The sequence below is a fragment of the Zeugodacus cucurbitae genome, chromosome 2 (assembly GCF_028554725.1).
Source record: "Zeugodacus cucurbitae isolate PBARC_wt_2022May chromosome 2, idZeuCucr1.2, whole genome shotgun sequence".
In the NCBI taxonomy this organism is placed as follows: domain Eukaryota; kingdom Metazoa; phylum Arthropoda; class Insecta; order Diptera; family Tephritidae; genus Zeugodacus; species Zeugodacus cucurbitae.
In genome coordinates, this window is record NC_071667.1 from 46,696,066 (window position 1) to 46,712,406 (window position 16,341).

Below are 16,341 nucleotides of genomic sequence, written 5' to 3' on the forward strand. Positions count from 1 at the left end.
ATATCTCGAATAAGTTTGACTTATTTTCAAATATTTATATGTATATTATAGGTTTTTGAACGTCGATGGTAAGGATTTCTAAGAGGATGTGTTATTAGTATGGTTTATATATTTTATAAATTATTATTTGTGGAAAGTTAAAAATTTATATTAGGAATAAGTTTACGCAAAGTATTATCCTATCTGTATGTCGTTCTAGGTGTATTGTATAATTCTGTAATTACGATAGGATACCAAATTATATTGGAAATTATTTGGAAAATATGAATCATCACTGACGCTTATCGGACTTTATACTAGTTTAAAACATTTCGAAGTTTTCACATACATGTTATGTTAGTAGTTAGAAAAGTGCACACTGCATTGTTATGTCTACTGCTAATTCTGTTCCTGCATTCGCAGTCGCAGTCGCAGCTGTTATTGTTTTGTTTTGACATTTGTACTAAGGTCTTTGTTTATCCGCCCATTACTTCTTCTGCCATTTTTGCATTCAATCTGTTTTGTTTACAATCAGTTCTCTAAAAGTCGCTTGGTCGCTTGTCAACAACTGAGTGCATGATTATATATTCCACAACAACAAATTTTGATGAAAGCAACGTTGCCACTCTTCTGTTTCGAATTAACTTTATTTGGCTTTTCATGTATAAGGTGGCAATGAAAAACAGAAGGTAGAAAAAATCAATATTGTGCGAAAATTAGTGAAAATGACAACAATTTTTAGAGGTTTTCATGGAAATTGTGCTTTATTGGTAATTCTATTAATAATTTTTCTTCAGAATGCATGTAAGTAATATATATATAAACTAAATTGTTTATTATTAATGAAATAATTTCACAGCAACGCTACATAGAACTTTGCGACATTATGAAGTACTTCGCAATGAAGATTGTAGACACAAAATTATTAAGCGCGGAATTAAACAGAGCTCACACCCCTATAACGTGATCAAAGAGGTAGAGTTCAAGACTTTGGGTAAACATTTTCGACTTATATTACACCCGCACCGTGATGTATTGCACAGCAAATTTAAAGCATACACTGTCGACGGCGACGGTAACGAGACAGTTGTACATTTAGGTACACCCACTTTTAAAGCATATATATTTGTAATCTAGTTCTATTCATTTTAAAGCAGATCATGACAGTTTTTTTACTGGACGTGTCTATGGTGAGTTAGAATCATCCGTAAGAGCGCACATAGATGATGGTTTAATGACAATGTCGATACATCTGCCGGACGAAACATATCACATTGAGCCATCGTGGAGACACCTACCACGTTCGGCAGATAAGACGATGGTAGCTTATAGAGTTTCTGATGTGAAGTTAAGTTGGAATAAACGTGAGAATAGTCCTCCTGGCGCACAAATGCCTTGTGGATACGTTAAAGAGGGTTTAGGTATATCATAAAATGACAAAGTCATAATTTTAAATAATAAAAACAATACATAAATGTCCTCCGTAGAATTGGAAACTGATGATGATCCAGATGAAGACATAGATGGCGGTCTGCATTATACGCAACCACATTTGTTAAATAGTGTTCAAGAAAAGGCTATTTCAAAATCGCGTCACAAGCGACAGGCGGATCAGTATGAATACACACCCACAAAAACTCGTTGTCCACTTTTGCTTGTGGCCGATTATCGGTTTTTTCAAGAGATGGGAGGAGGGAACACAAAAACAACAATAAATTATTTGGTATAAATTAACAAAATCTCTAAACATCCTGAAATTACTTATATATTTTCTCATAGATAAGTCTTATAGATCGTGTGCACAAAATATACAATGACACTGTATGGCAGGATCGAACAGTGAGTATAGTGTGTTTAAACCAGTTTGTTCGCTTTAAGATAACATTCGCTAATTGTTTTTAGGATCAGGAAGGCTTTAAAGGAATGGGGTTTGTGATAAAGAAAATCGTTGTGCACTCTGAACCGACGCGGTTGCGGGGCGGTGAAGCTCATTACAATATGATTCGTGAAAAATGGGATGTGCGCAATCTACTGGAGGTAACTAGAGTTTAAAATATTTGATATATTAGGTTTTGATTAATTTGAGGCCTAATTGAGGTTATCGATTCCATTGTACATTTATGCTTTCTCTGCTTTTTCTTCTCATCTCCTAATATTACGATATTTGGAATTGGTGTAGGTGTTTTCAAGGGAATATAGCCATAAAGATTTTTGTTTAGCCCATCTTTTTACTGATCTAAAATTTGAAGGCGGTATTCTGGGCTTGGCATATGTGGGTTCTCCTCGTCGTAATTCCGTTGGTGGAATTTGTACACCAGGTTACTAAAATGAAAATAAGCGAATTTTAAAATATCAGTTGAAAGCATTATTTTGTTCCTTTGTTTTACTATAGTATGCCTGTGTAAATAATTTGTTTAGTCAAATTATAGACATTGCTATTTGCTACACCATTTTTTATATTTATATGATTTTAATATGTTAAGTTATATATATATATTAATTTCACTTTCTGCCATTCGGTTTAAATATATTTATATTTATTTTTTTATTTATTTTTGATATATAATATATTTGTTATATTTTAAATATTTTTTTATATGCTAATTAATAGAATATTTCAAAAATGGATACACTTTGTATTTGAACTCGGGCTTAAGTAGCTCCCGAAATCACTATGGACAGCGAGTTATAACACGTGAAGCAGATTTAGTAACAGCACATGAGTTTGGTCATAATTGGGGATCTGAACACGATCCAGATATACCGGAGTGCTCACCAAGTGCCTCACAAGGAGGAAGTTTTCTCATGTATACGTATTCTGTCAGCGGTTATGATGTTAATAATAAGGTAAACAATTTTAATAACATAATGCGTGTATACATATACATAAGTGTACATTTACATAGAAATTTTCGCCGTGCTCCCTGCGTTCTATACGCAAAGTTTTGCAAGCCAAGTCGGGGCGGTGTTTCTCGGAACCCGAAGAATCGTTCTGCGGTAATTTACGCGTTGAAGGTGATGAACAGTGCGACGCCGGTTTACTCGGTACTGAAGACAACGACGCTTGCTGTGATAAGAACTGCAAATTACGTCGGAATCAGGGTGCAATGTGTAGCGATAAGAATTCGCCTTGCTGCCAAAACTGCCAATTCATGCCGGCCGGAATGAACTGCCGAGATGCCCAATATGCCACCTGTGAGCAGGAGGCACGCTGTTCGGGCAGTCATGCGGAATGTCCCAAGTCTCCACCAATGGCAGACGGTACAATATGTCAAGAGCGTGGACAATGCCGAAATGGTAAATGCATACCATACTGTGAGACTCAGGGTTTGCAGAGCTGCATGTGCGACATCATACAAGACGCTTGCAAGCGGTAATTTTATTAAACAAACAACTTTTAAAATTTGTATATTTCTTATATCACATCCTATATATTCGCAGTTGCTGCCGCATGAGCATAAACGAAACTTGTTTTCCTGTGGAGCCTCCCGATATGTTACCCGATGGTACTCCTTGCATTCAAGGATTCTGCAACAAGGTAAATTGTGTTTCAAGTTTTTAGCTTTTAAAATACTTCACCGAATTTTTTATTGTTAGGGTGTGTGTGAAAAAACGATTCAAGATGTTGTAGAACGCTTTTGGGATATCATTGAAGAAATAAATATCAATCGTGTTTTACGCTTTTTAAAAGATAATATTGTCAGTAAGTATAACGATGACTTTAAGAAGGCCTATCGCATTTATCCACTAATTTCCGCTTGCAGTGACCATCGTAGTTATCACTTCAATATTTTGGATTCCCATCAGTTGTGTAATTTCATACTTCGATCGTAAGAAACTTCGCTATGAAATGAAACAGTTGGAATGGAGCAGTAAACTTGATTTAATTCATCCCAGCGATCGCCGGCGAGTTATACACATCAGGTGCGTGTGCGCGCGTGCGGGTGCACCCCGGTCAGCATGCGAAAGCAATTAACACATGTATATGAATTGTTACCTTTCCACTTGATAGACGCTAACGTTAAAACTATAAATTTGATTTGTTATCGATTACAGAGTGCCGCGTCAAAAAATATCTGTATCGCGTATGTAACATGACGGACAATAAAGTGAAGCGGATAAACGGGTGAATACGAATTACTTAATTTACATATATACAGGGGATCAGATGAAACGCACACAGATTTTTCAAATATGTTCATGCCAAAGCATATGTTCATATATCTATACAGCCATGATTGAAAGTATTTCGATTATTGATAACGTTCATACACTATACTGCAACCCGTTGAAAATATGATTTATCACCAATATATTTTTTATTAAATCCGTTTTTTAATTTTCTACTTCTTCTATAAATAACTCCACGAATTAATCATCCTCAAAACGGTAGTAAAATTGCCTTAACTTTTACAACCCTGCCGTGGTATCATATTAGTGAAAACGTCGCCGTGCAAATACTTTTAGTCAAGGATGTATTTTGTAAATTGTACATACACATTCAATTGTACATACCTACATATGTACCGTATGTATACACACAATTAAATTTTGTAAATCCTGTTCAACAATATTGAGATTGTTTTTCTTTTAGGCTCAATGTCTTTTTAAGATTGATATACCATTACTTTCGTGGATTAATATTTTATTTAGCTTAGTTAGGAGTTGGTAACAAACCATAAAAGACAACTGTTTCCAACTAAATAGTTAAGAGTAATTATTAAATGAAAACAATGTAGACGTTTTTCGTTTGGAAAAGTCTCTTATTAATAGAGTTAATATATTACTATATAAGAAAATAAATGGAAGTTGTACAGTCAAATTGAAATTACTTTTTCTAATATAAAAATTACTGCAATAGTAAAATTTTGTTGTCTTATTTTGTAGTAGAAATTAGTTTTAACAGTTTTCATTATTTCACAAAACAATGATAAACTTTCCTTTCAATTATGACATATGGTCAATATTCTTAGCTTAAGTGTACAAAAATATGTTTTTCTATTACAATTCTTTTATGTAATAAACTTAACATGGGTCATGATTAATGTAATTTACATTTATTTTCTTTTATGGCTATTTTTGCCATTTGTTTGTGGTGGAGGCGACGCTTCTTCATCATATTCGTCATCATCTTCATCATCCATTTCTTCATTTTCAGACCAAGGAGCTTCACCGTACTCATCAATAGAATTTTGGCCGTACAAATTTTGGCCATATAGGTTTTGACCATACATATGGACAGGTCCTGTCCCTTGAATTAGTTTAAATGTAACTGAAGTGTTCAGAAATTCTACATTGGGACGCAAAACACGTGTTTCTCCCGCTTTAAGCACAGCAATTGGTATTTTCAAGGTTTCCTTTTGATTAATTCTCGCCTCCACCTGTAATTAATATTTCGTTGTAATTTCATATTATTTTGATTGAAAAATGCTAATGCTTTTGAATGTATATTGCAATTTTGTTCAAAACTGAATACAAAATGTGTGATGTAAAAGGACAAAAAAATAGCCAATGATATAAACAAATATCACATTTATGTGAGACAAAAATAAACAAAAAAAAAAACAATAAATTTAAACGACACGTTTTCCTCATTTACTCATCGCTTGCACCTGCATTCGTTAAACGGGCACTCACCTGCACCACATTGAATTCGCCGTTTTTAGCTTCAGCACCAAGGCAAATCTGTTTTATTACCAACTTTTGATCTTCTGCGGTTGTAGTTGGCTCTTCCACTTCATATTGCGCCAAGGGTTCCTTTTCGCTAAGCGTCACTCCTGAAATCATAATTATAAGTAATTCGTTTTTACATAAGTTTAAAATTAAGACAAAGCGATTGAATATTTATATATATATGCTAGAAATTTGCGAAATTTGATGCAAATGTTTACCGTAGAATTCTTCTCGTTCCATTTTTAGTTTTTAATGACGGACTATTCACTTTTTACAAAATTTCAGTCAAAAACTACACGTGCCAAGTTAAGTACGGCCAACTACCAAAACCAACACACACGAATATGTATTCAAAGAAGCGGCAAATATAAATGAAAATCAAAACTTTTCAAGCAAGAATGAATGTGAAATAGGACAAACAAGAATCAAGAAATGTCATGAAGCAAGCTATGAATAAAAATGGCGTCAAAGAAAACTACTCCTTGGTGGTGCTGCCAACCGCAAAAATATAGATTTATTCATATATGCTCTCTACAACCTTGAATATTTTAATTCTTTATTTACATAATCCGTTTATACAAATAATAATAACTATTAAGGGATCTCAATAATGTATAATCAATCCTCTGAGTTTATTTGCGACAGGAAGATTTTTTTATAAAATCTAGCATTAACCTTTAATCCGATTACGCATTTTTATCTGTATGTAACTTTATCGTATTCACTAATATGTAAATATGAATTATCAAAATATTTCTCAAGAAATTTTCAATTTAATCAAAAAAATAAACTTATGTTTTTATTGAGTTTTTAATTTTCTTTTTATTTAAAACTGCAATTAACACTTTTAATCAGTGATTTAAATTTTCTAAAAAAATTTGTTATGCAATGTCATGTTTAATAACATTTTCTCCATTTATCCCTTATTATACTGAACGTGGAGTTTGCAAGTTCTTTTACAATTGATAGATGATTTAATTAATGATGCATTAATAAATAAATATGTAAGTTTTTGAAATTAATTTATTCGAATTTCGTTAATTCTCATGTTTATTGAAAAATGTGGCATCGCTCTGATGCGGTTAATTTTTTGACGTTTTCTTTAAATCATAATTTTTGCGAATAGCCGGATTGAAGTAAATACAAGTTGACGGCATCTTTTCGCATTTTTCTTTTCCCTTCTTGCCGGCTTGATTTTGACATCCACACACCGCACACACTTTCGTTTTGCTCGCTCGTTTGTTCGCTCATTCGCTCGTTTGCTCGATTTACACAATTGCTGTTCGGGTTTTCTGTGCAAATTCTCAGCGTGTATTTCTAAACTAAAAAATCAAAACTTATCTAAACAATCACAATGTCGGACGAATCATTCTTTGGTAAATATAAATTATTAAATTTGTTTAAATAGCTTGAAGGGTCTATTTTAAGAATTTCTGCATCGGCCATCCAGTTGCACAAGCATTAAAATGGCGCCGTCTGCTTTTGGTTACCGGTTGTCATACAACTCGATGCCTTGATTAATGAAAAGAATTTGTGTTAAATAGTGGTTTTTACCTTTAGGTGTCACACTCACTGGCCAAGATAGTACAGTATCATGGGATGTGCTTTCCGATGATGACTTTCCCCGCGGACAAAGGCTCATCATCAAACAGATTTTGTTGGGCGCTGAAGCGAAAGAAGACGAGTTTAACGTAGTTGAGGTAAGTCAAATATGTATAACCTGGCAATGGTGCTTAAAAGTGATATATATTTTGAAACAGCACGTGTGTATGTATACCTATTTTGTTAATAAATTATTGTAATTACAAATTGTAGATGCTATAGTGACTACAAAGTTATTCCAAGTTTGTACTGATGTCTGTTCAGAAAATATTGTGTTTGAGCAATACCTTTGAATACCGATTTAAGCGAAACAATATTATAGTTATTGATATTAGCAATATACTAGTGGTATTCTTACAATGGGTCAGATATTATTTTAGATATCCATATGAGATTATAATAATAGCAGTTGGTAAAACGACCGTAAAGTTTGTAATTAGTTTTTAATTATGAATGTCTGTTAAGAATTTCTAGAACTTGACGGCCAGCTAATTATTTACTCGTTCAACGAGTTTGATTATGAACCCAAATTATATTTAAATTTTTGTACTGATGGCATGTCTAAGTACAATATTTGCACGATGAAAACATCAACTCCAAACCATTGTCTCAGTAGAACGAGATAGATATTTTGAGGAAAAAGACGAAAAATGTTTTCTGCATTTCATCATATACATCTCAACCAAATTTTGATTGTGTTATATTAAATTTATTTTTTTATTTTTCTCTTTAATTTTTGTTCAAAAATATGTCTATTTTTGTTGAACCTTTTAAGTAATATTCATAAAAAAAATTAAAAATGTTTAGTAACCTTAAAATTATGTGAATAATTTATGCACTGCATTGGAAAGCGCATGTTTGTATAAATGTATATTTTTTATTTAACGTGATCACCTACGTACAAGTAATGGATGAATAAATTAAAGCTTTTTAATGCGACTTACAACTAAAACACTTCTACCCCTAATCGTTCGCATTATAAATCTAATGTGGAAAAAAGTTAAATTATGTTTAACATTACTTTACTTTTTTACATTTAATTAAATCAATGTCTATACATAATTTAATCGAAACTAAACAAACATTTTTTGTTGGCACATTTGTTATGATGGTATCGTAATTGCTTCACAATTTGTATCTAATGTAGTGGTACTTTCTTGCATATTCGTCGATATGACCTCCTGTAGTGTTTTACTGAATTTAAACATATTACGTGCCTCAGGATGTAAGCGGCAAATGACGCCAGCTGATGGTATTTGCCAATTCCAACACAAAAGTTCACAATTTAAGGCAAGCAAATCCTGTTTTAGGCTTAGAATATTCTACAGAAAAGATATATCATTAAATTCTTAATGTGCGGTTTAGCTGAAATCCTTACCAGTGCTACAGTAGAGTCAATAGTGTGAATTTCCTCTCCTCTTATCACCACTTTTTCAATTTTTTCACTATGCGCTGAAATATATTTGACCACTTTAGATTTTAGGTACTCTGCTGAAGAGTATGATAGGTTTTCCTGAATATCCACAATAGCTATCTCAGTGTCTTTTGGAAGCTGAAATGGTCAAAGAAACATATTATATGCTCTTGTACTTTTCTTTCAATAATGTTAAACAAACAAACCGTTTCTTCTGTGATAATAATTGTTGGTCTCGCACTCTTGTATAAAATAAATAGTATATTTACTACAATCCCACAAACCATGCCATATTCGAGTGTCCAGAAAAGGCAACAAAGTACTGTTACTAGGAAGGGGATCATATCCGATTCTGAAATACATATGTTCTCATTTAATTTTCGCGTTTGTCAAATATTCCTAATGGAATCACTGTACTTTTTGAGCGCCAAATTTCAGCAATTCTATCATACTCCACCATGAAAATCATTGCAGCTATAATAATGGCAGATAATGTAGCTTTTGGTATGAAATAGAATGTAGTGGTGAGAAATGCCAAAGTCATTATCACTAATGCGCCGGTGATTGCGCCACCAAGAACTGTTTTCACCCCGCTGGCGTTATTTATTGCTGTACGCGTAAATGAACCGGAAATTGGAATGGACGAAAAGAAACTGCTCAAAATATTGGCCAAACCCAGCGCTACCATTTCTTGTGAAGCATCGATAATTTTGCCCATCGCTATTATAAAACAATTAAATGAAAAGTTCTAAATAAGATATAATAATATATGTATATGTATATACGTACAAAAAGATTTTGCCACAGCAATAGTCTCGAGCACTGCAATGAGCGGTATAGAGATTAGTGAAGCACCCAAATCTTCAACCATTTCTTCAAAACCAATATATGTGCCATTGATTTCGGTATGAAATGGTGGCGGTTTAAACGGTGGCAATCCAGCTACAATTTTTCCGTTTACACGAAAGGGCAACCAGTCATCGCTACTTAGAAAATAACAGAGTATAATGCCAACGAAGACCGCCAAGGCATTACGAGACAGAGATATATATTTTGTTAGAGTTTTATACGAACAGGGAATATCTTTGATTTTCTGAAATCGCAAGAACTATCAATTTTAGAACAGTAATGATTTTGTTAGTAACTTACACGCATAATTAGCAGCATAATTAATGTAATTACACCCAACAAAGCATCATTACGTTTTGTGTCACTTATATTACTGAAAAAATATATCCATGAGTCTATGAACTCATTGCTTGGACCTAAAGTGAAGAAAGTTGGTGTGATGTTGGGCTTATCATTTTGTTTTTGTTATCCGCGCTCCTACATTTGTAATAATACTTACATGATATGCCAAACAAGCTATTAATTTGTCCACTACCAATTGTTATTGCTGCGGCCATGGTAAAGCCAGTCGTCACGGGTATCGATATGAATTGCACAAGCACGCCAAGATTTAAAAGACCCATTAGAAATGTGATAACACCGGTGAGAAAACATGCCAATACAGCGTAATCTGCATTGTGCGCGTGCGCTTGGACCATGATCGACATAATAGCAGTGGGACCTAAAATTTAGTTAAAAGTTAAAGTTGTTGGATTGGCGAGTATTTGACAAAAACATGATTGATGGTCCTGCAAATATTTTTGTAATATTAAATTATTACACACTAGAAGAGAAGTTTCTGAATCTATCAAATATGTTCATGCATTTTATGGTTGTTTATCGAGAGTCTAGTATAATTACTCTAAAGTTACACTAATTGTACATATGTAGGTCATACTTACCTATTGTCACATCTTTGCAAGTTCCAAAAAATATATAAACAAAACATCCCATAAAAGCCGAATATAGCCCATATTGTGGGGTCAAACCGGCTATTGTGCCATAAACGATAGCCTGTGGTATGGCGGTTAGGCCCACTGTTAGGCCCGCAACGAAGTCAGGTATAAGGAAATTCAATTCATACTTCGGTAACCAAGTAATAATGGGGAAAAATTTCTTTGCTGTAGCAGTTGTGCAACAACCTTTTGCCGATTTGACAACTCCCTCATATATATTCGGTAATTTTTCGTGGTAGATTTCTTCATCTGTGTATATAAGAAAAATATATGCATAAATATTCACAACAAGCAAAAAATAGAAAATATGAACTTTTGAAATTTTGATAATAAATTTTAGTAACCATGTATTTTTCACTATTGTGATAGATTTTGTGTTGATACTATGTTTTAATGTATTTTTTCTGCAATTTGAATTTTTAAATTTTTCTACAAATTAAACATGAGTCTGAGTCTCATGCTCCAATGTATAGCATTCATCTGATATGGAATGGAAATATTACACAAATTTAATATTGTCTTTTAGGAATATTTAGCCTCCCGACGAACTCAACATACAATCCAATCACTGAGCTATTTCCTCTAATTTTTAATTTATAACAAACAGTACCGAATAAAGACTCAACAAATATTTTGTCCATCGGTAGTGAAAGTTAAACTACCGGTTTTATATCTCTCAAGGAATCAATACCAAAATGTTTCAATTACTAGCAAGTGAATGGCAGGACATTTCTTGAAATACGAATTTTATTAAGCGTCGGCATTTTCATGTTATCGACTTCAGAAAGAACGACATATTTTGTGTTGCAAAGATCTTTGTGAAAAGGGAATTAAATTTTTTATGTTGCTTTTTCAACAATAACGACACATTTAACTTATGACAGCGAAATTTATTTATATTTTTCACAAATAACGGCATAATTCGAAAGGGGTCACGTTTATGCCTACGGCAAAGCTTCAGTACAATCTTTTAGTCCACTTATGTTCATAATTTTATTAAATATATTACATGTCACTAGTTTATACAACAAACTAATGGTTTTTCGATATTTGCTAAATAAGAGACAATTGAAAACTTTAAACCGCTCTCCTGAAATATCGACTTTTTTGAGTTGTGATACTATTCATGTAAATGCGCGATATGTTCTCTAAAAATTATTAAACATTTTCGTTTCGGTTTTATTTTAGGTTTTATTGAGGCTGCTTATAGTGGTTTTATTTAATGTTTCTTAAACTTTCCAACATATTAGCTTTTCTGCTTGTACAAATTTTCTATGTAACTTTCAATTAACATTGTAGTAATTAGTTAATGCATTTAGTTTGTCGCGGCTGTGTTCCGCGAAATTTTACTTTTCAGATCGCTGATGGCATTTCACATGTTCACATGTTTTTTTCCTAAACATTACTTCCTTGCACACTACACTCAAACCACTGTTTATTCGCACCTTTAAGCTCAGTCATTTTCGGTTTTATTTATTTATGTTTTTATTTTTTTTTTTTTTTTAATAAGTGTTACACTGACACCTATTTGTATTAAGTGCGAATCGAGTATGAATTTGGTTCGATTTTCGTATATCCGCTATTGCTGCTCCTACGCTTGCTGGTTTGTCCACCGTCTGATTCGGAATGAAAAGTTACCGTGCTTGGGCGGCCGTTTTTACTTTGGCCCACCTGTAGCACTCAACTTTAATATGACGATTCGGCATAATATACCTTTCGTACGTATGCACACTTTTTATCATTATCATGCGTGTTTTTTGTTTTTTGGCACCCGCTTGTGCTTATAGACCAAACTAGCGCACACATTCATCGCGTATTTGAAAGTCAGTAACTTTGAATAGGTGATATGGACAAGTAGACAATGAATGTATGTGTGAAAATTCTCCGAAATTTTCCTGAAAAATATTTACAAATGTAGCAAGGTATATACATATGTATAAACGTTTGTTGTTTAGTGGCGCCAATAGTTCTTTAGTTTTGACTCTCATTCATCAGTAATCTATAATTGGCTGGTGTAGTATTGATGCTTACATTTTATTTGCTCTTAAAGTTATGTGATTACTTACTTACTTTCACTTATTGAATTATGGCAAACAATGTATAGAATCTATTTAATTATGATAGGTTTATGTGTACTGTGAGGGTACACACGAGTACCTACTGGACTTAGATTGCTGATTAGCGAGTGCTTTAAGTCTTCATGCATCAAAACATATTTTGATACAGTTTAATTCGAGGGAATAATTAAAAAGTCAATTGTTATACTAGGTATTGCATTGTATTTGAAGTGTTCGAATATAAAAATTTCGTAGAACTCTGTTAATCTTGGTCAAGAAAAACATTTGTTGTCGTCTGCTGGTTTTTTTTTAATTTTTAGGAATGAGGCATACTTATATTATTTCTCTCTTAACTTGTTATACATTAAGATGTCAATCAAATCGGTTATCGTTTTATTTTGACATTTTACCAAATTTTAGAAGCTATATCATACAAAATAAAGTATATAAATTGTGAATTACTGACAGCTTCATCAATCAAATGATTGTCATCAAAGAATAAAAAATATTTCATGTTTTTCAATGAACATTTATAGTTCACCATTCTTAAGAAACGGTCATGACTAAAATGTCTAGATAGTCTAAGGACCCCACAATTATTAAGCATTTGCAATTAAGATAAGCTATTATCGGTTATTCCTGAAAAAAAAAAAAATAAAAAGAATAAAAAATTGCAATGGACAGCATAGAACATAATTTAAAACATCATAAAATCAGCATATTTTGTCGCTTAGCTCCTACTCTCCAACTTCAATATTTTAATGAGTGATGGTGAGTAAGTGATCATATTTTTAACCATTCAATTTGGTTTAATTAGCGCTTATACGCATTTTGACATTCCAAACAAGTTTGGTCATCAATAGATACAAAATAATTTAAAAATCACAATTTTGGAAAAAAATTAAAATTTTCGGTTTTTTCACAAAGAATGGTTTCGAACCGACCAAAATCGCTAAATCTCAAGCACATGCTAGATAATGTTTGATAGCACCTCTCTAAAATGTCATAATTTATTATGCATTGACAAGTAGTCAAAGTAGACGTAAACATGTCTTTCGAATAAAAATTATCTTTACCAATTATTATCATTTATTATTGACAAATCTGCATATCGCTCTCAATGGTTAACATTTAAAAAAGTAATAAAAATTAAAGTTCAATAAATTTTGTCCTGTCATATAAAGGCTTGCTTTACTGTTGAATCCCCAAGACTTAACAAATGTAATGATTTGCGACTGCAGAAAAAAAAAATCAGATGTCAACGGAAAGGAACGCAAAAGAAACGCATTATCAGTGATTTATAACAGTGTCTGTTTTTTTCCAAGACATTGCTCAATAGATTGAATGCAATGTGTATACAGTATGGCTGTTTATGGAACTGTTAAGCACATACAATAAACTGTGGGCTTTCTCATGCTTAAACGATAAGTTGTATGTTCTGCTATTTAATAATCACGTCGTTCTTTCCGTTTCAGGTGCACACAGTTAAGGACTCCCTGAAGATACCAATCGCCGTGTTAAAGGCTGGCGAAACACGCGCTGTTAATCCCGATGTGGAATTTTTCGAAACATCGGTGACATTTAAATTGATTAAAGGCAATGGACCTGTCTACATAATGGGCCAGAATATTAAGGACGACGTTGTCGATATCGAGGACGAAGAAACTGACGAGGAGACTGGTGAGGAGGAAGAAGAGGAGGCACAACCCCAAAAGAAGAAGCAAAAAGTGGAAAATAATTCCGATAGCAAAAATGCTAAAAATAAGAAGAAATAAACATGTTTTTTAGCAGTCACAAAACAAAAATCCTATACATTCTTCAAATTAATTATTGATTTTAAGCTAAACTGATGACTAACAAAACATCAATTATATAAGATTGTATCAGTTCCTCCTCAGTTAAGTTTTATGTTTTCCTGATTTTTTATATACTATAATTTTACTCCATTTACCTCAGTGATTTCTTAATATTTATATACGACTAGTTCTTGACAAAACTTAATAGAGATGGTAACTGGCTCGCAGACCAGACATTAAGAACTCATTGCCAATTTAATTTCGTTTGTTCATTTATGACACTTCTCAACAAGTAGTTTTAGACAGCGCCAATGCGTTTTAAATATTTAGGAAACCAAGTAAAATCAGTTTGCGCTGTTAATAATCAGCGTTTTGGCAGGGATGCTTTCTATAGGCACTGAGCAATAACCATTGAGAAATGATTCCATATTCACTTTAACACTAATTGTAATGCATACGTAATTGCAGCTATAATTAGAGACTAAATATAAACTAAATAACATCTTCATGTATGTGCGACAACTTGATTAGCCAACAAATTACAATTAGCCAACGTCACCTAAAAACATTCTAACGTGTATTAATATAAGCCATTAATGTTGAAAAAAAGCGCAAAGCTCAGGCATGAACTTTTGAAGTCTAAATACTATAGTCAACTAAAAATTAACATTCGATGGGTGGATATAAATCTTGCATGCACTATTGTAATTTGTACATACCAACCTAAGTGATAGAGAATTGTGGAGAAATTAACATGCATATAAATTTGAATGCATATTGCAAACGAAAAAAACAAAAACAAAATAAAACACAAAAACAAAGGAAAACTTAATAAAACAAATAAAGTTTGTTTACTATTTTTAAAAATCTAACTGTTTGAACAATTTTTTATTTTGTAAGTAAAAAGTATGTGTGTTAAGAAAGAGATTTCTAAATTTTTCGCTAAAACTTCTCATATCCGTGCTTCATATTAGTTTAACGTATGCTATTAACATAGCCAACAACAACAATGCTGTTTATCAAAATTTTTCACCTGCCTCTAGTATATTTTTTGTTGCGTGCAATAATTTCTTATGGAAGGTCTTACAAGTTTTACGTCCATGTATTTTATGAAAAAAAAAAATGTTCGAATCCATATAATTTTAAATTTCGCCTCCACTGAATATAATTTGATTATAGTTGGGATTTTGATTATCTGACTGTTAATGAGGACGTGATTTTATTTCTGCTAGCGATAGTGTTTTAACATCAACAAATTCTAATTTTCGCCCTGATTAGGCGAACGATTAATTAATTGTTTTTGTAGACACCTAATGGTTGGATCCAAAGATTAGGTATTTTGGACCATAGGGAAGAGTATATTGAGAACAGAGTAGGTTTGAGTGGGTATGTGCATATTTAAAAGTGGGAGCATTGAGTATGAGTAGGAGTCTAGTATTATTTTTAGAACGCAAATTAAATGGTTTGGTGCAGGGATAGAGTCTGGAACATGCTGGGTGCACGGTAAAAACATATGTGTGTTATGATGTGTTAAGTAGTTTACAGAGTACTTAGTTCTTGCAATAGTTCAATAATAGGCAATGGGCAAGACATTAGTTGGCGATCTGCTTTTCGATCAACTGTTGGGTTTTTCGTTAAACACGATCTGATTCTTCACCCAAGACCTCAATATACCGAATATAGATGATATTCCATATCCCCGTTGAAGTTTTGTGTATTTATATTAGATATTAAGCAAGATGTCTTGATGAAATTAAATAGTCGAGCATCGATCTATACCTATTTCTCTCAGATTTAACACATATACATATGTAAGTACAAGACTATGCGTCTGAGATATCATGTTTATATTTAATAATTTACATTTAATGTGGTCAAAATTTTTCACTGGATTGGATATGTTCGAAAATGCGGGTGCAATTGGTTTGTTATTCTTATATCTTGTGACGTTGTTAGGTCAGGAATCAAAGAATGGT

General features: G+C 32.8%; 4 protein-coding genes across 7 annotated transcripts; 2 read left to right on the forward strand and 2 right to left on the reverse strand.

Annotated features, from left to right (window-relative positions):
* The first annotated feature begins 518 nt into the window (after positions 1 to 518).
* Tace_2 (ADAM 17-like protease) lies at positions 519 to 5,104 on the forward strand. 4 transcript variants are annotated; one of them, XM_029040270.2, is made up of 13 exons: positions 519 to 783; positions 839 to 1,078; positions 1,134 to 1,400; positions 1,467 to 1,702; positions 1,759 to 1,818; positions 1,882 to 2,016; positions 2,159 to 2,297; positions 2,591 to 2,826; positions 2,886 to 3,352; positions 3,421 to 3,517; positions 3,577 to 3,682; positions 3,744 to 3,960; positions 4,036 to 5,104. In XM_029040270.2, exons 1-12 carry the CDS (start codon positions 705 to 707, stop codon positions 3,953 to 3,955), a joined length of 2,274 nt encoding a protein of 757 aa, XP_028896103.1. In that variant the 5' UTR covers positions 519 to 704; the 3' UTR covers positions 3,956 to 3,960; positions 4,036 to 5,104. The 4 variants fall into 4 exon arrangements, with proteins under 4 accessions (XP_028896103.1, XP_028896104.1, XP_011182579.1 ...); XM_029040271.2 differs by having other exon boundaries at positions 522 to 783; positions 3,744 to 3,903; XM_011184277.3 differs by having other exon boundaries at positions 522 to 783; positions 1,137 to 1,400.
* Positions 4,722 to 6,057, reverse strand: LOC105212359 (nucleoplasmin-like protein). Its single transcript, XM_011184276.3, has 3 exons — positions 5,871 to 6,057; positions 5,617 to 5,756; positions 4,722 to 5,360 (listed from the first exon to the last, which is right to left on the reverse strand). Exons 1-3 carry the CDS (start codon positions 5,890 to 5,892, stop codon positions 5,037 to 5,039), a joined length of 486 nt encoding a protein of 161 aa, XP_011182578.1. The 5' UTR covers positions 5,893 to 6,057; the 3' UTR covers positions 4,722 to 5,036.
* Positions 6,058 to 6,839: 782 nt separating this feature from the next.
* On the forward strand, positions 6,840 to 15,237 carry Nlp (nucleoplasmin-like protein). The gene is made up of 3 exons (XM_011184275.3): positions 6,840 to 7,028; positions 7,213 to 7,352; positions 14,045 to 15,237. Exons 1-3 carry the CDS (start codon positions 7,007 to 7,009, stop codon positions 14,342 to 14,344), a joined length of 462 nt encoding a protein of 153 aa, XP_011182577.2. The 5' UTR covers positions 6,840 to 7,006; the 3' UTR covers positions 14,345 to 15,237.
* On the reverse strand, positions 8,110 to 12,141 carry LOC105212357 (sodium-independent sulfate anion transporter). The gene is made up of 9 exons (XM_011184274.3): positions 11,958 to 12,141; positions 10,459 to 10,761; positions 10,017 to 10,238; positions 9,818 to 9,933; positions 9,458 to 9,761; positions 9,086 to 9,388; positions 8,875 to 9,020; positions 8,633 to 8,806; positions 8,110 to 8,576 (listed from the first exon to the last, which is right to left on the reverse strand). Exons 1-9 carry the CDS (start codon positions 11,971 to 11,973, stop codon positions 8,358 to 8,360), a joined length of 1,803 nt encoding a protein of 600 aa, XP_011182576.1. The 5' UTR covers positions 11,974 to 12,141; the 3' UTR covers positions 8,110 to 8,357.
* Positions 15,238 to 16,341: the final 1,104 nt, after the last annotated feature.